Below are 21,977 nucleotides of genomic sequence, written 5' to 3' on the forward strand. Positions count from 1 at the left end.
CCCAAAGCCCTGCTTTTATGCAGAAAACCCCCATTCACTCAGCCTAGCTGTCACTCAAACATGCTAAGTGGTGTGCCGGCCGGCTCACCACTTTGGCCAATCAGGACGGAGTGCGACTTGAGTTGCCTAGGCAACTCGGTCCAGGGTGCCTCAATCCCCCTCCATCCCCAGACAGAGTGGCACCACTTTGGAGGGCTTCTGTGGAGAAGCCCGCCAAAAAGAGGAACAAAGGGCTCGACTTGGGTTGGAGTCACAAAAGAGAACACAAACGCCATTTTAGAATCAAGTTTTGGCAAAAAATACCAACCGGAGAATTAATATTAATTAAATAAACCGGCGGTATGTTCGAGGCTAACATAATAATTAAATAAAGATAGTAGCCTAAAACAATGGGAAATCCCATAGGAAAATATTTGTGGTTGAATATAAAAAGTAGTATCCACTGCCACCAGCCAAAACTCGATCAGGGGGGACGGATACGCGCCCCCTCGACTAACGGACCCCGGGGAAATTGAATTGCCCCAGCCAGTACGTCCACAATATGATGGTTTGTACTGGTTCTGTTCAGAATTTAAGACTAGTAAAGTCAATGGTGACTTTACATGCTCTGGGCGACGGTAGTCAGTCCCAGGGTATGGAGTCTATACTTGGGGGGTCACTATGACACCCCTGTGTTACTGCACTGAGGGTGCTGTGTAACACACATCACAAAAACACATGAAGCCCTATGGAGTAAAAGACCCCATAGCCCATTAAACACATCTAGATTCAAAGAGACACACTCAAATCATGTCTAAGAGTGAGGGTAAAAGAGTCTCACTCTTGGCAGGAGAAAAGAAATAAACCCCAAAAATCCAGCAAAGCTGCTGGGGGACTCACTAGGTTAGGAAATTCAGCCTAAACAGAGAATTCTCCCTAACAGCCCGGCTCCTGCCTTCTGGGGTTTTCCCTTCCAGGTTCGCCTGGCTCTCTCTCTCTTCCAGTGAGGTCTGTTGGAGAGTTCCTGCCCTCCTATCTCCAAGGTCCCAAGGCAGTTCTCTGGTCTCTCCTCTGCTCTGGTATCATTCCAGTATCCTTACTGTCCTGTGGTAGCTACCTGCTTTCTTTTCAACGCTCTTACTAGACTCCACAACAGGGGGTCGTGGCCTACGGTTTGCCATCTATTACTGGCATTATTGGAGAGCTATTGTATCAACCAGCCACCCTACTTACTGCCGCTCCACATTGCAAAGAATTGTGGCTTATGAACTGTCATCACTCTACTGAAATTTTTGAAGTCTACAATTGGATTCTGCCCGCCACAGGGGTTTTTCTGCCACACCAGCTTTTCCCCTGTTAGCTTGTTTCGGGAAGGAGGCCACTAGTCCGCCAATTGAGTAGGCAGACATAGTGGCTTCCCCCATAGACTAGCCTTATCTCTTCAAAGAACTAAGGACCACTCGAAAGAAGAAGGGAAGAGAGTCGGACCACAGAAGTCCACACGCCCAGTCCTGAAGAATCCGGTGAGGAGGTGGAGGGTCTCTCTGATTCCAGAAGCTCTGACAAACCTGACACTGGGCAGGTAGGACCTCACTGGGAGAGACTCCCCCTTAGGGGACAAGGACTCCCGTTCCGATGATGAACTCCCTAAGCCATTTCCCATAGTGGCATACATGGGACTGTCAGATATGAAGAACACTATAGAGGCCGGTGGTAGAACAGATGAAGGAGACAGTCACAGAAACCTGGGATTTGGATCAAAGTTAGAGATTTGCATTGGAGTAACTCTTGCCGTCCGTGGGAAACGGAGCCATGCCAGGTCCTTTGGCAATCACTATTTCAAGGTTGTTGGGCTACTTCATCTTGCTCACTGGTGGATCTGTGTCAAGATCACATCTTTTGGAATGCATTGTTGCAGTCATCAAATGAAGATCATCAGTACAAACCTGTGCAGGACACTTGACCCCAGCAACAATGGTACAGTTGTTGACTGTGATTTGAAAGGAGGGGGTGCAAAAAAGTCCACTTATTTCTTACTGCTACATTAACAACAAGCACCACCAGGCCTAAAGTTGAAAACACGCCGGGTAGTCCATGATGCTAACAGCAATGAATTAAATAAGAAGGACCTACAGAATAAACCTGATGCTTGTGCATTTGTGTTAGACCTGGTACTCCAGCATGGGGTCTGGCATGGATTCACATGCTCATGAATATTCCCCTTCGTCAGGCTGGGAATCCTCGGTAAAAGAAAAAAGTTTCACTTTCACTCACAAAGTGTATTTCTTCTTTAAACCAATCACTGTCCTCTGGGTTATACTGCCCCCATCCAATGACAGTCCTCTCCCTAAGACCCTCCTCTGGCAGCCATCTTAAAATATTTACCACACACTTCAGTGTTGGGAGTCCTCATGTTTGCTCTGCAAGCTACTTCTATGTTTTTTCATGTTTTCGTCTGAAAAAGGTTCTATTTTTGTTCCAAAAGATCATGTGTGCTCTCTTCTCCATCTGCCGACAGCGAGGATCCGTTGAGTGAATTTCAGCACCCCTCAAGGGCGAAGATTGTGGAAGATTCTAGAAGGCCATCGGACATAATTTGCGCCCTCCTACCAAGACGGAGGAGGGATGGTCCATCTTCACGCCCTGCACCAAATGTGGGCTATGTTATGTGTTTGTAGAAGACAAGCACCTGCAATGCCTCTTCTGCCTGCATCTGGACAATAAGGAGGTGGAGTGCGAGATATGCCTATGGTTCTCCAAGAAGACGAGGGACTCCATCAGATTGTCTTCCCACTCTCTCCTCTCGCTTCTATTTAGACTCTCTCGGCTCTTCTTACTCCACTCTCCCCTCCATACTCTGCTCTACCCTACCTTCTCTCCTCGCCTCTCTACTTTCCTACCCACGCTCTACTTTACGCTGCACTCTCCTGTCCTTGCTATGTGTCTTCTCCACCTAACCTCAACAGAAATCTCCTCATCTTGTTTGATCCCCCCCCCCCGTGCCCCCACCCACGTCCCCCATCTGCATGGCTTTCTGGGACAGGTAGTCATGCAAAGAGTGAAACCAAACTCTGGCTCAAATGGGGTACACCAGACACTGGGTGACTGGGAGTGGTACCTGGTGCATGCAACCTGGCTCAAACAGGGAGTGGTAGGAGTACAGACTGGGGCCCTCCCAACTCCCACCCCTTCCTCTGGTGCAGGACTAGCTCTGGTAAATATCCTGGTTGTTCTCCAGCCCCAGGCTGAGAGGAGTCCCTACACCACTGACCCTGTCAAAAAGTATTACAATTAGGGGAGGAGCCTACCTCCTCTGCCCATATTATGAAGATGAGCAGACAAGTCCATTGTCGACGCAGATGTCCATTTACCCAAATCACTGGACCAGTTTTGTAGAAAGCTCATGGTCAATGACTGCCAAAAGCGCCTTCATTCCTTGCTATAGCCGCCGGTATCTTTTCACGACTCCATCTTCCAGTCCACCGCCTATGCCTTTCCACATCACGTGATCCCTAAATGGTCATTCAAGTAAAAAAACACTTGAATAGCTTGCAAGTTTTTCATATAGCATGCAAAATGAACTACAATTTAAATGAACATGGGAAGTACTGTTATATGCAAACTAATCATTTGCCATTATTGAGTCCATATATATAGGCTGAAAAGCAAAGGTTGGTGTGACATATAGACAAATATTAAATTATTTGAAAATTAAAGTAATCACGCAACAAACACTAAATATGATGGAGATAGGTTTAGAAACTACTATTAACAAGAGTGTGAACATCTAAGGACAACAAGGCGAATATCGGCACTCTAAAGTCAATGATGCAATTCAAAACTTTGCTAAGCGCATGACTCACTTTAGAGGACTTTCCTACTGCTTGCATTTCATATTTACCCTGGCGTAAGCACATGTCACAGAAGATATTGTACAGGCTAGGTGTGCTTCGGATCTGACTGTGTAGGTAGGCACGAGAGGGATGAACAGCAGTCAATGGTCTACAGTACCTGTAAGCGATGCAGCCACCAGCACTGTACCAACGCAAGCAGTGACACAATGCTTGTTTAACTAAAATCAAGATGTATGCAGAGCAGACTAATTTGCTGAGGACTGAGATACATTTCTGCATGTTCACAACTGGAAGCTGACTAGAAGCTGCTTAAAATATCTGGTGATAGAAGTGCAAAAACAATGCAGACTCTAGCTTGCCAACTGCTTTTGATCCCATGACCAGGTTGATGCAGACTAGAGAGGAGCACCACAATTCACATATTTCACACAAGTGCGCATTTAAGCCTTTATTGCTGGCACAAAGTGGTTCGCAGCTGTCCCAATAACCACGTTTACCACTTTATTGCATCTGTCCCAGCCTCCACCCACTAAGGACTTTTAGGTGAGGATGTGCGTGGGCCCCTCCCAGGCAAAGACTTGTAACTCTTCCCCCCCCTCCCCGCACCCTTTAAGAACTGTATAATCAGAGCTAGCCCGGAAGTTCCTGCGTTAAGTAGTGTCACAATAATGGGCCACCATTGCCATGTGTCTCCACAGCTGCACAAACAAGAATGCAGTGAAAGCTTGCGTTCCAATTCCAGCATCATTTGGGTCCATCAGAACAAAACATTAAACGCTCTCAACTTCTCTTCCTCTACAAGTAAAGCAATAAGACCAAAGCAAAGACCCTCCAATTTTATCATTGGGTTCGTGGCCCAAATAAAAAGTAGGATATCCAAGAACCATAAAATCCCTTCTCCCCAATTCCATGCTTGTTAGCCCACAAGAAAAAAACGTTGGGATGATTTGCCTACTTCTGTGCACCACACAACAAATAAACACACATCAAAATAGCCCCACTGTATTTGGCTCCACCACCAGGCTGATAACAAAAAAATAGATCTAATTTCCTCCAGTACCTTAGACTAATCTACTGTTCAACTGTAGACTTAATTTTGCTTTGTATCTTTTCAGCTCTCTAGCTCAGTTCATTTTCAATTAATAGGTTATAGAAATAAGTGGAAATTAAATGCTACATGTATTTATGCAGAATTCCATACATCCTTGGATCCTGGAGGTGAGACAAACTGTTTCAAGGGGGGTGCATATTCCTTTAGTGACACAAGAACATAGTGGAAGGCCCTTATCTCTTCCTAAGAAGACAAAGCGGTAAAACATCTGTAAATAATCTGTCAAAGCCCTATGGATTTGGGTAATTTACTATAGATCTTCAGGCACTTGTCTGCACGTGGGAGAGTTTTTTTTTAACTCCTTTCTGACAAATGAACTAGTCTTGCATCGCTACCAATCCATAACCTTAAAAATAGAAAAGGTAATGATGCGTTTCTCCATCAGGCTGATAGCAATAATGCATTTGAATGTGAGAATCTTTGGCAAAACTTAGCACATCTTAATTAATGTCTAGATTGGATCAGACCAGATTGTCAAAAAAGTTTATCTCTTATATATTACCCATACAAGTGGTAACGTACTTCATGTATTTTGTCTACTTCTCAAATAAAGACATTACTATTTTTATATATTCCATGTTACATTTAGCATTTACTTCTATGTATTGTTGTTCATGTATACGTTTGAACATTTTCTTTTAGGCTGCAGTTCATGGAGCTCGTTTCAAAGGGCAAGATCTAAAGTTGGCATGGAATAAGCCTCTAGCTGCCATGTCAAACGCTGAAACAGAAGAGGTTGAACAAGATGAAGAAGAAGTGAGTTTTTTTCACGAAAATTAAACTCTTATAGTTACTAGACTTTCCCTTGGAACTGTTGCATTAAAATTGTTTCTAAATGATACAGCCCTCCCACAGATTCCTCATGTTTTGAGAGATCGCAGTTTGTGCAGTGGTCATCAGAAATGTTTTCATCCAGCAGAGGGCATTATGTGCTTTGGCGCATGAACAAATGCATTGGCCACTTCTGCTGTTGAGGAATGGATAGTGTTGACAGTAAAAATAGGGCAAACCACACCCCCTGACTCAGTTCCTTTTTTCCATGCAGTCATTGTGCTGCTTTTAGAACCTCTTCCCTCGCTGAGAATGTATCTCTGTGCCATAAACATTTGTTTTCTTTTTTCAGTCTCTTTTAAGGCGTCGGAATTCATATGCTGCAAGCTTTGCCCTTCGAAGATGTCGATTACTGACCCCCATACGATATACGTATGGTGTTTGGGGAAAGGAACATGAGGTTTTGGAGTGTTTCTCTTATCAGGGGTTGAATCCAAATGCACCTGGGGCTCTTGCTGTCAAGCTATCGGTAGGCCATCCTCCCAAGTTCAGGGAGACCACCAATAAAAGGCAATCTTGGAAGGAGGGGAGGGTGTCGGAGCTTCGAACACCAAAAAAGGGACGGCCAAAAGAAAACGCACAAAAAATAGCATAAAAGGTCCCCATATTGCTTCTGTCCACAAGAAGGGAAGCTAAAGCTGACCTCAATGGACCAAGAGCAAGGACACGTCTTCAGACTGCTTTAGAAAGGTTATGTGCCAGATGGCACCTTGGTCCTCCTAAGAGTGGTAAACTTTAGAGTCAAAATGCTCAAGATTTTCTCATCGATTGCTCCTACCTCTACATCAAACTGTATAGAAGGTCCCACCTCGCCTACGCATGCCGGCAGGGCACAGATTAAGAGCAGCGTCCGCCCCCCCAGGGCTCTGTCTGTCATGTGCCGCTTTCTCACCTGGCGTCTTTGGCCCCGCTGCCGCTTACGGACTTCCTGATTTCCGTCACGTTGATGCTACGTTCACTAAGTGGTCTAGTCTTTCTCCGCTAGGATGACCGTAGCGGTATTTAACCACTCCTCTCCCTGGGTCCAGCGCGTTGCAACCTTCCACGGTCAGCTGCTTTTCCTCGCGGCCGCGGTCTTGCTACACGCTGTTTTCCTCTTGCTCCTCGAGCCTTTCCTCTTTCACCTCTCTTACTCTTCCCGGTCCTTCTCAGGTCTCCGCCTTCTGTTCTCTCCCTCCTTCCTACTTTCCCTCCTTCGTGCCCGGCTTTCTGCCTTTGGCTTTGTTTACTTTCGCTTCCGGTGTATGCTGGAGTGTACATTTCTTACTGGGTCCTTTTGCTGCCTTCTCCCGTTGATCATCTGCTTACACGCCCAGCTACCATCAGGATACCTGCCGGTTCCAGGGGTTTTTTGCCTATTCTGGCTTTTTTCCCCCTTTCTTGTCCCTCCCGGGAGGGGGACACACGGTCAGGGCGCAATTACACGCTCTCACTGTGGCTTCCTCTTGTGGGAGACACGCTCAGCCTCGGAAAAAAGAAAAGGACTACACGGCACATCGAGCGCTCAGCCCAGTTGAGGAGGATTTCGACTCCACAGGTGAGGAGGTTAAAGAGATAAAAAAGGGTTCTACAACTGTATTAGAAGTCGGTGCTGACACTGTCCCCATATTGAATAAGTGAATTACACTTGAGACTAAAATGCCGAAAACTACACCTCGGAAGCCCTTTGCGTGAACTGTCCGGGCAGGGTGGCATGGATTTCCTCATGCTAGTCTGATGCAACCAAATATGCTCCAGTCTGTAGGTCAAGTTATTTCTACACCCTGCAAACCATTTACAACAATGAAGGTGACCCAATACCGTTTGGCTTCAAGACTTTGGAACCAGCCCCCAACCAGGTTAAAGTAATAGAGGGGCTGCAGGACTTGGCAGGTGATCCGATTTTAGCTGAATCTGACGTGATATCCACAGATCTCGATATTGTAGCGGCCTCTCCTTGGGCTCTCAAACACAGGCTTCATACCGATAATCCAGATAGTGGTTGATGTCATGGGGCTTTCGAACTCCCTTTGAGAAAGGTACAGCAATAGGACATTATTGGCATCTTAAATGAGGGGACCCAGAAGGGAAAGCTGCTCCTGTTTGCTGAAACGGTAACCACGCTCTGGCAAGCATCATGTTCATGTAGACATGGCAAAAAAGTACAAGATAGTCATGTCTGACCCAGTTTCTCTCTAGGCATCCCACCCTTGAAAATCTGGTGGTTCAGGCTTCTTCAACTGACACCAAGAGATTGTTTTTTTTAATGTTTGCCCTTGGATAGAGAAAGTTCTCCAGCGTGGAGTCTGGCATGGATTCACTTGCTAATGAATATTCCCCGTCAGGCTGGAATCCTCAGTAAAAGAAAACCAGTTTCACTTTCGCTTACAAACTGTATTTCTCCCATAAACTAATCACTGTCCTCTGGGTCATGCTGACCCCAGCCAAACAGTCCTCTCCCTAAGCCCCTCCTCTGGCAGCCATCTTCAGATTTTTAGCGCACGCTTCAGTGTTGGGAGTCCTTGAGTTTGCTCTGCGAGCTAATTCTATGTTTTTCATGGAAAAAGGTTCTATTTTTGTTCCATAGAGCCTGTGTGCTCTTCTCTCCATCTGCTGACCGCAAGGATTGGTTGTCTGTGAAGTTCAGTGCTCTTCAATGATGAAGATAGTTTCTAGAAGGCCATTGGGCCTACTTCGTGCCCTCCGACCATGACGGAGGAAAAGAAAGGAGAACAGTCCCTCTTCAAGTCCTGCACCAAGTGCGAGCTCCAAAATGTGTTTCTGGAGAACAAGCACCTGCAATTCCTCTACTTCCTGCATTCAGGACCACAAGGCACAGGATTGATTCTCCAAGACGACGATTCTCGCACAGTAGACTGGCAGTGTGGAGAACGCCAACGTCTCTGCCCCGTGCTCCGAGCAGAGACATGCCTCACCCAAGACCGGTCAGTCTGAGGAGCAGGCTTCTAAGTCCTGTGAGGGCACCTCATCCGTGGGGGCCCAAGATCAGGCCAAGCACCACAATTCTGGGTCCACTGGGGTTGCTGCGGAGAGGGTCCCATAGCAGACAGGGCGCGATCGATATCCCCCTCTGCCTGTGGCATTGCCAGCCGGCAATCGAGCTCCTCCTCGAAGAGTCGTCCAACGGCTAAGCTGCAGGAGAAACCACGGACGGAGAAGGCAGAGCTTCCCAAGAAGGCCTATACGGCACAGAATACGTCTTTGTTGACAATAGAGTTGGTGGCAGCTGCTCTCTCGAAAGCGAAAGGGGCTGACCCTGAGAGTGTAGCCCCCACAGGGCTGATAGTATCCCTCCCTCCGAGGCGCGAGGCCGCTGCGGTGACCTTGACAAGGTCTGCCGGCACACCGGAGAAGGGGACACTGCCTCAGAACCCGCTTCCAGCACCTCAGGGTGGAAAAAAGGGGGGTGGGCAAGGAGGCCCCGGACCAGTCCCAGGCCGTGTGACCAGGCCATGAAAGTTTTGTTCAAAGACAGCGAGGACTTGGAGTCCATACGCACGGTCCAGGAGGACGTGGAACAGGAGAAGGAGTACGGCTACAACAGCGCAGGCCCTAGTGTCCCAATCACACCACTTCCGTCGAGAGATGTGTTGCTGGACAGCCTATCGACTCTCCACACCTTGGTGTTAGAGATCCAGAAGAGGGTGCCACAAGGGCCCGTTCCAACGATCCCCCTGACCCCCGACTAATGCTGATGAAGAAAAGGAAGTGCAATCCGACACCCCCATTTCAGCCTCTGCATCGGGTCCCAGCTCTCCCAAAATACGCAGACACAGGTACGGGGACGGATACGGCCACAACGATGGACGGTGACGATATCATCGAAGCGGGCAGCGGGTCCGTGCCGCCTAGGGCGTCCCCACCGGATCGCCATTCTATGATCGCCAGAGCTTCTGAGCTGTTCCAGCTTGTGCCCGAAGAAACCAGGAAGCAGGGTTTCCTGTACCAGATGTGCAAGGCCAAGAGGAAGACTATCGTGGCAGTGACCCTCCTGGACGACGTGTGGGAGGAGGGCCTAGCCCTCTTGAAGAACCCTTGCACGACTCCAGCCAAGCCAGAGAAGTGTTGGCTGGAGAAGTACCGGAATCCGCACCAAAGTACCTGACGTCACAACCATCACCGGATTCAGTGGTTTTGTCTGCCGTGAGGAAGCAGTTGTATAACCCATCCTAGTCAACTGTCCCTCCGGACAGCGAATGGGGAGGAAGGTGATTTACACCGCGGCGTCCACCATCAAAGAGGCCAACGCATTGACGATCCTAGCCAAGTACGACAGGGAGCTGTGGTAAAAGCTGGGTCTGATTCTGGAGTTCCTCCCTGATGACAAGAGGATGGAGGCGATCGCCCTCTTTCAGGAGGGCGAGGTAGAGTCTGATCACGCCATCACAGTTGCTTTGGACTTTGCCAACACGGGTTTCCGGCAGATGGGTAATGGTGTCTGCTTTCATTGCCTTGGCTGGATGAAGGCCACATTTCTGCCAGGATTTCCAAACAAAGGCTTTGGACATGCCTTTCGAAGATCATCACCTTTTTAGGAAAATCGTCGAGTCCCTGCAGGCCATCAAGGTAGATACGGAGACTGCATATGCCCTGGGTACCCTCCAACAGCACCACTCTTCCTTTCGTTCCTCCAGAGCAAAGTCGGGCATGTCTTCAAAAGGTTTCACCTCCTCGTACCGTCAGCCTTCCAGATCCATGACCCAGGAAGCCCACAGAGGCTGTTGCCAAGCCTACAGTGGAGGAAGCGTCGTCACCAGCAGGGCAGGGTGCCGTAGCAAGCCTGAACCAGCCAGGGCATTTGCGGGAGGCTGGCTGACGAGGTTCATCGGCGAGTGAGAAAAGATCACCACCGACAGATGGGTGCTGGACTCTCTCGCCCAAGGACATACCCTGGAATTTCAGCATAGGTGCCCGCACATCCCTCTGGTGGCCTGTCGGGAGCAGGACGTCCCTCAGCTCTTGGCGGAAGTACAGGCCATGCTACGAAAAGAGGCGATAGAGCTGGTTCCCCAGCGACTCCGGGGCTCCATAGTCTACTCCAGATACTTCTTGGTAAGAAAGACGATGGGGGGGGGGGGGATCGAGGGGGAATACAGTGCCCTGCCTCGCTTTACCCTTGGAGGAGGGGTTAGCAGCCATTCAGGGGGAAGGTGCAATGGCTGTTGTCGATGAAGACTGCACAGTGCAGACTATCAAGTCTTTGCTCAGCATGATGTTGTCCTGCATTCACCTCATCCAGCTCTGCAAGTTACAGATGCAACCTCTTATGGAGTTCCTTGTCGCTCGCTGGGTTCAAGTGTCCGGAAGCTTCGTGGACAAGGTCACTCTGGACAATGAGTTCTGTCGGGAGATAAGGTGGGGGCGACACAGGGTTTCAGAGCCCTCCATTCCAGAAAACTGTCATGACGGACGCGTCCCTAGAAGGCTACGGAGCCCACACCTGATGTCTACACGCCAGGGGCCTGTGGCTGCCGGAGGAGACCGATCCTCCATATCAACATCTTGGAGCTACGGGCAGTGTTCTTGGGCCCTCAAGTTGTTCCTTCCATCTCTGAAGGGCAAGGTGGTGAGGACCTTCACAGACAACGCCACCACAATGTTCTACACCAGGAAACAAGGGGGTACTCGAACCCTGGCGCGCTCGGGGAAGCGCAGGAATTGTGGCGCTGGGCCGTCGGACAAGAAATGTTCCTTATCCCTCTTCACGTCACGGGAGTCGAGAATACATTGTGGACTCCCTCAGCAGGGAGTTGTTCCTGCCACGAGTGGGAACTTCAGCAGGACCAGGTTAACCGCATCTTCGTTAAGTGGGGCAGGCCCCAGATTGAGCTGTTTGCGATTACAGCGAACTGCAAATGCCAGAGGTTCACCAGCAAATTTCACCAGCCAAGGAGCCTGAGGGACGTGTTCTCCTTCCTGTGGGAAGGTATGTTTCTGTATGGGTTTCGTCTGTTGCCTCTTCTGCTACTAGTTATCAACACCCTCGGTGAGACACCCTAGGAGCCACATTGGATTATTGCAATTCCCTCCTAGCTGGTACATCAAAAAGACTCCAAACCACACAAAACAACTCTCTCAGAGCAGCTCTCAGTATTCCTAAAAGAGAACACATCTTTCAAGCAAGAAAAAATGTACACTGGCTACCAGTTAAAGACCGAATCACTTTCAAGATTCTCTCCACCGCTCACAAATGCATCAACCTGACCGCACCCTCTTACCTATCGGACACTCTAGCTAGAACACAGTCTACAAGACCCACAAGACTAGGGTACACCAACCAACTTGTAGTGCCGCGAATCACCAGGGCCAAGGCAGGAGGAACAGGATTCCCTTATCTGGCACCTAAGCTATGGAACGCGCTACCCACAGCCCTCGGAGCTGAAACTTCCCTCCATGCCTTCCATAAAAACCTAAAAACTGCACTCTTCAATTAGCTGCTAGTTCATTGTCTGTACATTGCTTACAGCTATGCTTCCTGCAATTGTAACAAGCGCCACAATGTCACTTCCTTCTGTATGTGATACGTGACTGTAACTAAGCTATTAACATCTACTGAAACCAGCGCCGCAATGCCCACGGGCTGCTGTGCGCTTAACAAATGTGAATAAATTATACTCATTGCCCCAGCATGGCCAGGGCAGAGTTGGTATCCGGACCTTCTCAGCCTGTCAGCGATTTTCTCACCAGGGAAGGAGGCGCAATCCTGCATCACAACCAAGGTTCGCTAAACCTGAGGGCTTGGATCCTGCAGCCCTAGCGTTTGAAGGATATGAATTGCCAGCGGACTGCAGGGATGTCCTCGCCAAGGTCAGGGCATCGTTGACTTTGAAGTGCTACGGTCACAGTGGAAGTGTTTCGCTACCTAGTTGCAGACGATTACCCCTCTGAGGGTCACGGCCGCGCAGATTCTTCCATACTTGCCATCCTTGGCCATGGCTGAACTGGTCGAATGGGCTCTCGGACGGCCAGGTAATGGTCGGTTTGCCAACCGGTGACAATGGGTGATGCAGCCGGAGAGCCACCTGTAAAAGGAAGCCTTGGCGAGGGCCTTCCCATGGTTCACAGGACCAAAGTTGCAACGTCTTCTGGAAACTTTGTGCGGTCCACGTAGAACTTCAGCGATCTAGCCACATCCAGCAAGTGCAAAGTCCTCTCAGCTGGCGACGAAGGCATCGGAAAAAAATACAAGCAACACCAAGGGCTTGTTTAGATGAAAGTCTGACGGCACCTTGGGCATGAAGGAGGGGTGCGTCCTCTGCACCACCCTTGTGTCATGAATAGGCAAATAAGGTGTTTTACAGGACAGGGCCTGAATCTCACCTACTCGTCATGCAGAGGTGATGGCCACGAGGAATGCTGTCTTCCACAAGAAATTTAATTGAACTGTCTACATTGGTTCAAAAGGAGGGCCCATGAGCCTTGTCAGTACCACATTGAGTTCCCACGTCGGGGCTGGAGCCTTCACTGGCGGGAACGAATAAAACAGTCCTTTGACAAGCTCCTTAACCAGATGGTGTGACCATAACCACGACTTACCTAATGAGTCCCTCAGCAGCTTTGCTGGATTTCTGGGGTTTATTTTTTCCACCTGGTAAGAGTGTGAACCTTTTTCCCACTCTTACATGTGTTTTGCCATGTGTATTTCTACTGTTTGTGTGATCTTGGGCTCTGGAACCACACCACTCCATGAGCCCAACTTTTTGTGTTACACTGCTGAGTGATTGACAGCCAGGCTGTGTGAATGGGGGATTTTGACATAAAAGGCAGGACTCTTGGACTGAAAGTCAGTCGCCACTGGAACTGCAAGGAACCGAAGAGAAGCGGAGAAGAAGACGGCTGCTGCAACTCCCGAGTCCCGGTGATGCCCTGCTGCAGTCCTGAGCTATCTACACTTCAACGACAAGAGAAGATCCAGTCCGGAGTCTTCTTCCCTTGAGCCTGGTGGGATCAACCAGCTCACCTTCTACAGCCAGAGGATCCTCTTCTTGGTCGAAATCGCTGCACACAGCTGTAGTGGTCCGGATAGCCATCTGAAGAGCCTCTCCTGTTTTAAAGGAGCGTACCTTCTTATTAACCGTTGCTTTGCTGCTGCTGGCCTCATCCCTGGGTAGTGCAGATCGCTACAGACGTCGTCCTTCTTGTCTCCACGACTGAAGCTCCAGGAACCGTGAGTCTGCAGGAACTACCAGGAACAACTGCCGTGGCACCAGCTTTTCTTCAAACGAATAAGGTACTGTGTGCGACTTTGAGGAATTGGGGTGAACCCTTTTCTCCTCACCAAAGGCTTGTCCTTATCTTCCTTCCCTCTTATAACTTTTGCCTCCCTTTCGACAATATCTAAGTACTCCTGGCAATCTCGAATGGTAAACTGTTCTAACCTTATGATCCTCGACAACAGGACCCCTGTCCCATTTGACACTGGCGCAGGCCTATTGACTTTTATCTTCGTTTTAGAAAGTATCCTCTGATTCTGTCTGCCTTGACAAAAGTATTGCCTATGATTTTTATCCCCTATTTTCTTGTGTTAATTCATGTGCTAAGTGTGTTTGATTTCTGCAACATTTCTTCTCGCGGGTACGCCTTTCTTTAGTAAGACCGAACTGTCATTACTGTCAAAATGTGATAGCATATTAACCCACGGCAACGTATTTGTTTCACAACACTGGTCAGTCAAATCCAATGTACTTATCTTGAATTGAACTGCACAAGGGGAATTGGTTGTGTAGTATATTTGAAATGTGATTTTAATTTAATAGAAGTGAATTGTTTTATGAACAGATGGTTTAAAAATAAATGTACTTATATTTTTTAACCAGAAACCTCGAGTCAGTGTTTGCTCGAGTCACAGTAATTGTAGTCTCTACTACTGCTCATTTGCTCTTGAGATAAGCCTGGCTGCTCCGTGTTAGGCAAAAACCTGTGCAGTTCCCTTAGGGAACACTGCAAAAGATTTAAGACTACAGGTGTTGGCAGTAAATCCACTTGGTAGCAGTCTGTACCACCCAGATTTACCTGGTATCTGTGGCTGAGCAGTCAGACTTCCCTCAAGAAGAGTTAGGCAGTATGCAAAGTATACACAATAGGCACTCAGATACACAATACAAGCAAACACTGACCAGAGCTTTGGTATCAAAGTATATAATTATTTATTTTAAAAAACACAGTTTGAAACACTCCAGCACTCTTATTGTGAAATATTCTAAACACAGTTACTATTGTAATATATACACCCCTTTTTCCTTATCAGATAGGTCACTGTAAAACACCACTTATTTTCATACAGAGGTGAGCGCTTAACTAGATGGCACTCCAATAAGTTTGTGAGAAAGGGGGGGGGCAGAATATGGAAAGGTACACCACTCTAAGATTCAGGAACACTATTAGCAAGGCAGAAGAACAAAAGTCACTGGTGAGCCAAAGTCCAAAGGCTGGGCCCCCTCTTAGAGAGAGCAGAGCACAAATGCGCCCAAGATCACACAGTTACACTAGGCTTAGAAAGTCTTGCAGAGGGTTCAAAAAGAGTTTAGAGAGGCTTAGGAAGGTTTAGCCAGGGTGTCCCAGGCTAACCCAGGTTCGAAAGCCGGGGGATAAATCTACCCCGTACAGTCGGTAGCAAGGTTAGCCAGGCGGGACACAGTACCTTAAGTGGGAAGGATCCTCCAGCGGTGGCAGTTGTTCCTGGTAGTGGGTGCAAGTCGCGTTGTTGTCCAGGGGAAGAGAAGATCTCGACTTGGAGGAAAGATGAAGGTCGTTGCACTACCAGGGCAGAAACCGGCCACAGAGTTTTCCGGTTAAAGGTGGTACCTGTGGTTCGCGGTCGTGGTAAAACGTGGTATCCCGGTTGCCGGGGTGGTTGGCACGGGCAAGGCGGCCACGAGGTACGTTGGGAAAGCGAAAAGACGGTGAAACTGGTTATCCCCACCAGTCAAAGGAAGAAGACTCTCCGGCGGGAGATCTCCTCTGTCGTCGGGGAAAAGTGGTGAGGCAGTCCAGCAGGGCTCCACCGGTGGTGGTGTCGTGGCAGGTCGGCTCTGCTTCTCCCTCGTCGGATTCTTAGGTCCTGTGGCGACTTCTGAAGTTCCAGTCCCCAAAGCCCTGCTTTTATGCAGAAAACCCCCATTCACTCAGCCTAGCTGTCACTCAAAAATGCTAAGTGGTGAGCCGGCCGGCTCACCACTTGGGCCAATCAGGATGGAGTGCGACTTGAGTTGCCTAAGCAACTCAGTCCAGGGTGCCTAAATTCCCCTCCACCCCTCCTAAGTACCCCAGACAGAGTGGCACCACTTTGGAGGGCTTCTGTGGAGAAGCCTGCCAAAAAGTGGAACAAAGGGCTCGACTTGGGTTGGAGTCACAGAAGAGAACACAAACTCCATTTTAGAACCGAGTTTTGGCAAAAAATACCAACCGGAGAATTAATATTAATTAAATAAACCGGCGGTATGTTCGAGGCTACCGTCAATAATTAAATAAAGATAGTAGCCTAAAACAATGGGAAATCCCATAGAAAAATATTCGCGGTTGAATATAAAAAGTAGTATCCACTGCCACCAGCCAAAACTCGATCAGGGGGGACGGAGACGTGCCCCCTCGACTAACAGACCCCGGGGCAATTGAATTGCCCCAGCAGTACATCCACAATACGATGGTTGGTACTGGTTCTGTTCAGAATTTAAGACTAGTAAAGTCAATGGTGACTACATTCCCTGGGAGACAGTAGTCAGTCCCCGGGTATGGAGTCTATACTGGGGGGTCACTATGACACCCCTGTGTTACTGCACGGAGGGTGCTGTGTAACACACATCACAAAAATTCATGAAGCCCTATGGAGTAAAGACCCCATAGCCCATTAAACACATCTAGATTCAAAGAAACTCACTCAAATCATGCCCAAGAGTGAGGGTAAAAGAGTCTCACTCTTGGCAGGAGAAAAAAATAAACCCCAAAAAAATCCAGCAAAGCTGCTGGGGGACTCACTAGGTTAGGAAATTCAGCCTAAACAGAGAATTCTCCCTAACACTCCGCTACTGCTACCACTCTAACTGTGTAGTACAGGCTTGTACCAACGGTGAAATTGTACTACCACCTGTGTTCTTAATCTTGTGTAGTGGTCTCTAAGGGCACTGCCCAGGATTCTGCCTAACAATTTTGCCTAACAATAGCCACCAGATGAAATTTGATGGAGGCATGGGCCAGTCCTGCTTTGGCCAACAACAGCAAATACAGTAGCACTTGGGGAGCCGTGACTCGTAGAGGGTCGATCTTCTGAGTACGGCACAAAACGGCGAACCTCTTCCATTTAGGTCTGTAGCATTTAAGAGTAGATGATGCTCTGGCCTTGGCAAGAATCTCCTTGCAGTCCGCTGTGAGATCGTAACCTCCGAACTCTAATGCTGCAGGAAGCAGGCCTTCTGGTTTAGCGATCCTGGAGCATGGTGCAGAATTGTGCCTCCTTCCCTGGCGAGAAGATCTGCGACCACCAGAAGCTTGACTGGAGGGGACGCTGACATGTCGAGAAGGTCTGGGTACCAGATCTGCCTCTGCCACGCCGGTGCAACGAGGATCATCCTGCACCCGGAACCATCTGCGTTGATTGACTAGTTGAAGAAGCAACGGCTACGAAGAGAGCACATACAGAAACAGGCCGTTCCAGGGGAATGAGAATGCATCCCCCTTGCTCCCCGGTGGGGAAACCTGCTGGCGAACCTCCAGCACTTGGTGTTCATCGCTGTCGCAAATAGATCGATCTGGGATTGCCCCATCTGCGGAACAGGTGATTCACTTGGTCCTGCCGAAGTTGCCACTCGTGGCAAGAGGGCAGCTCTCTGCTGAGAGAGTCAGCAATGGTGTTCTCCACTCCTGTCAGATGAAATGGATGAGGAAAATCCCCTGGGCGACGGCCCAGTGCCACAGTGCCCTGTGCTTCTTTTGTAGAGCGCCGGGGATCTGGTGCCCCCCTGCTCCATTATTTAAAATATTGTGGTGGTGTTGTCCGTGAAGACCCCACCACCTTGCCCTTGAGGGACGGAAGGACTGGAAATCCGAGCTTCCGGACAGATGTGTGCGAACTCCTCACTAACGTATCGCCCGACAGAAGCTCTCGAGTGTGATCCTGTCCTGGAAGCTTCCCGACACTAGTCTCCAACGGGCGTCGAGGAACTCATGTAGTTGACGCATCCGTAGCCTGCCTAGTCGGATGAGGTAGATGCATGACATCATGCCGAGCAGGGACTTGATGGTTCTCACTGTGGCGACCTTCAGGGCCAACAGCTGTTGTACCTTGCCCAAGATGGTGGCTATCCTCACCTCCGACGGAGACGCCAGGCACGACACTGTTGAGTCGGGATCCCAGAAACCGCGCGTCCTGCAATGGAGTCAAGCAGGACTTTGCACAGTTCACCGAGAACCCCAGATCCGTCAGTAGGCAAACAGTCCTCGCCGTGTGGTCGATTGCGATGGCCTTTGAACTGTCCCGGATGAGTCAGTCGTCCAGATAGGGGGAGACGTAGACCACCCTCCCCAACCCCCCCGCAGTCGCAGCTGCACTGCCACTGGCGCCAGACACTTGGTTAAGACCCTTGGCGCCGACTTCAATTAGAAGGGAAGGGCCTTGAATTGGTAGTGTTTCCCTTGAACCACCAACGCAAGAACTTGCGGTGCCCCTTGTGAATGGGGATATGGAAATACGCATCCTCCAAGTCCGGGAACAACAGGCAGTCCGCCTCTTCCAGCTGTCGGAGCACGTGCTGAAGAATGACCATCCAGAATTTTTGGGACTTGATGTATTTGTTTAGTCGACAGGTCGAGGATGGGGCCTCCAACCTCCGGTCTTTTTTTTCATGAGGAAGTACCTTGCGTACACTCCTGAGCCCCGGAGTCTCTTTGGGGCGAGCTCTATCACGCCTTTCCTTAACATGGCCCGCACCTCCAGCAGCAGATGAGGGATGTGGTTTTCCTGCCGGGCCACCGGTGGTATTTAGGATCACTTCAATTGAAATTCCAGGGTCTGTCCATGGGCGAGAGCATCCAGCACCAACGGTCAGTGGAGATGATCTTCCATATGATGGCGAAGTTCGCCAGCAAGCCTCCCACCGGGGTGCACGGGTGGGATCCTGACGCCAGAAACGGTTCAATCCTGCTTGGATGTCGAAGGGCCGCCTTGGGGACCCTGGTGATGACGTCCTCCTCCAAAGGTCTTGGAGCGACCCCTGTTGGTCTCCTGGGCCAAAGAGCGGGCGGGTTGGCGGTAAGAAGAGGAGCCCCTGCGAAACCCTTTGGAGGATCCTTGGGACTTGCTGCCTGAGGACCGAAAGGACAGCCTCCGTTAATGAAGAGTTCACACGCTGTCTCCGTGTCCGTCTTTATGGCTTGGAGAGACTCATCCACAGCCTTCCCGAACAAATTGTCCCCGTTGAAGGGCATGTCCAGCACCTTCGACTGAATGTCCTGACAAAAATTGGTGGCCTTGAGCAGGCCATAACGATGAAGACAAACGCTGTTGCCCATTTGGTGGAACCCCGCGTTGGCAATGTCCGTGGCCACCGTGATGCAGTGTTCCAATGCCACTTCGCCTTCCTGCAGAATTTCCTGTGCTTCCAATCTCTTGTCGTCGGGGAGGAAGTCCAGGAGGGGTTGATCCCAAACCACAACTCTCGGTCGTAGCGTGCTACAATGACGAGGGCATTGGTGGCCTTGATGGTAGTCGTTGCAGAATAGATGGCCTGTCGTCCCGTGGCATCTCATTTCTTGCCCTCGCTGTCTGGCGGAGTGGAGGCTGCCGAGGAAGAAGCACCCGAGCATGACTTCTTGGTCGCCGCTGACAAAGTCTGGGGATGGTTGGGCCCTCAAGCACTTGGGCACAGAGTCTGGCACCCTGTACTACTTCTCAAGGCGATCCCTCTTCGCCGGGGCCATGGAAGGGTTCTTCATGAGAGACAAACCTTCGTCCCAAATGTCATCCAGGAGTGAGACCTAGAGGGTGGTCTTTCTCTTCGCCTTGTGGCGCTGATATAAGAAGACCTCCTCCTCTGGAGCAAGTTGGAAAAGTTCAGACGCTCTGGAGATCGAGTGGAAAGAGCCTATCTCGTCCGGCGGGGAAGATATGGGGGCGGAGACGGAAGGTCCCCTAACCCACCGTCGTCGTAGTGTCCGGTTCCGTCTCATCCATCAGGGGGCGAAGGGTGGCAAGGAGGTAGAGGGTGAACTTTTCTTGGCCGGAGGCTCCCCCATTGCCAGGGGAGTCGGCCGTCGCCGGCGCTGCAGGTCGGGCCACCGGCACGTTAGGCATTCTTGTCTCTAGAGACCAGCATATGCAGTGCCAATAGAATGTCCACCGAGAGGTCTCTAGGAGGTAGCTGAGGAGGGGGTGGCAGCTGAGGTGTAGGCAGAATAGGCTGCTGGGGCACAGACTACTGCAGACATTCAACAGATTATTTTTGGAGCCAAGACGCATCAAAGTACAGCCACCTGAAGACCCAAGGACAACTTTTGCAGCTGACCGGCATTGCCTCCAGCTAAGTCAAGGTGAAGCCCTGCTCCACTCTTCTGATCTCAAGAAGGCCCCTGTTGGTGCGTCGAGGCTTGGACTGACCCCTGCTCGAAGATCTGTGCCTGTTGCGCCTTCAGAAATGTCCATGGACTACCCGGTGGACTGAACCTCCTCCTGGGTCACCTCACTGCAGCCAATGCATTGCCGTTCTGAGTGCATCCTTGGAACTTCGTGGATCTTCAGCTTGCACTAGGACCCCAACCGGCCCATAAAGCTGGGGGTTGCCCAATAGCACTTTAAGATGAAATGGCAGCACCAGTGAGATGGATGGGGATGCAGATTAATACTCTAGCATCAAAACAATAATGACAACTCATTGGTTTGGCAAAGGGAGTCTGTTTAATGACAACTCCAAAGAACTTCATAAAAAACACATCATTTATACCAAAAACTCGTCATCACTGATGTATAACGCTTAAAATGTTGCATGCAATTCTATTGGTTCTAGGAAGGTAACTTTAATATAATAGGTACTATATCGGTATATGGTAACGGAGTGAGGGGATTGAGTAAACACTGTCAGGTGGGGCATGTAACCCCTACCTTAAAAATGGCTACTGTAGACACCACTAAAAGTATGACGTACTATTGGTTCTACTAACTAGAAGACCCTAGATTACTAGGTCTACTATGATTGGGTTGGCACCAACCCCACTCATACTTTTCCACTTTGCTTATCAGCATGCAGAATAGTCGGCCAGGTGCTGCAGGGTGCTCGTCGGCTCCCCAAGCCTTTCTCCAATTATTTCTACAATCAATCATCACTTCAGTGGTCATGTATCAATTATTTCTCTGTGGTTGGCCTTGAGACTGCATCTCTGTCTGGAAAAGTTCTGATATGGTTGCATGGCACACCGCCATGCGTAGGTGTGAAAATCCCACTTCTCGCCTCATTCTCCATGTAATCAGTGTATTTGATTTTCGTTTTGTCCACCATCTGCCTTCTGCTTCTTATCTTGACCTTTCTGAGCAGGATATTCTGTTCCTTGCATCATTAATTGTAGCTACTGTTAGTCTATTTTAGCTGATACGACCATTGCTTTTTGGCACAATATGTCTGAGTTTCGCGTCTGTCTTTTATTCTTGAATTGTTAACTATGAAGCTCTCCTCATGTGACCTCTAGTAACCTTTGGTTGATTCTGCCCTTGTGCGTAGTGGAAGTATACTTATATAACGTGATTCTATTGAGGGAGGTATGTATAGGTGGCGCTTGCCGCAATCTATCTTACTACCAAGCATAGCAAGCCGCACGATTTTCTTAGCTTTCTTGCTGTTCCAAGCATACGTACACGTGTAAACTAACTGAATGTCTTCGTCGTGCTCATGGATTAAGCTTCTTACAGTTGATATCGTCCTTTCACTTTTGGTTCTCGATGTCCCTTATCCATGGCCTTTCATCTCCTTTGTCATTCGCAGGTCGTCATACCTTCTATATGCGAGTCAGTCTGGGTTCTTGTAACATCACCATTAGTATTCCTTTGACCTTTTTGGCTTCTTCAGGGTCTGTACTCTGACAATCTTCATTCTGTTTAATTTGTTGATATGGCTTTCTCAATGGATACTTTACTGTCCAGGTTTACTTAGGTGTCGGTACCTCAATGGGTGCGGTTCTTCTGATAGGTACTGGACAGAGCCCCACTGCGGCTATCTGCTGGT

General features: G+C 49.3%; 1 protein-coding gene across 1 annotated transcript in view; it reads left to right on the top strand.

Annotated features, from left to right (window-relative positions):
- Positions 1-21,977, top strand: part of RBM26 (RNA binding motif protein 26) — a 1,704,516-nt gene that overhangs the window by 1,567,098 nt on the left and 115,441 nt on the right. Inside the window, exon 22 of the mRNA XM_069639899.1 lies at positions 5,587-5,700. Coding sequence (XP_069496000.1) covers positions 5,587-5,700 — 114 coding nt within the window. The remainder of the gene's footprint in view (positions 1-5,586; positions 5,701-21,977) is intronic.

This window comes from Ambystoma mexicanum, chromosome 7q (genome assembly GCF_040938575.1).
Source record: "Ambystoma mexicanum isolate Mex_15411 chromosome 7q, UKY_AmexF1_1, whole genome shotgun sequence".
In the NCBI taxonomy this organism is placed as follows: domain Eukaryota; kingdom Metazoa; phylum Chordata; class Amphibia; order Caudata; family Ambystomatidae; genus Ambystoma; species Ambystoma mexicanum.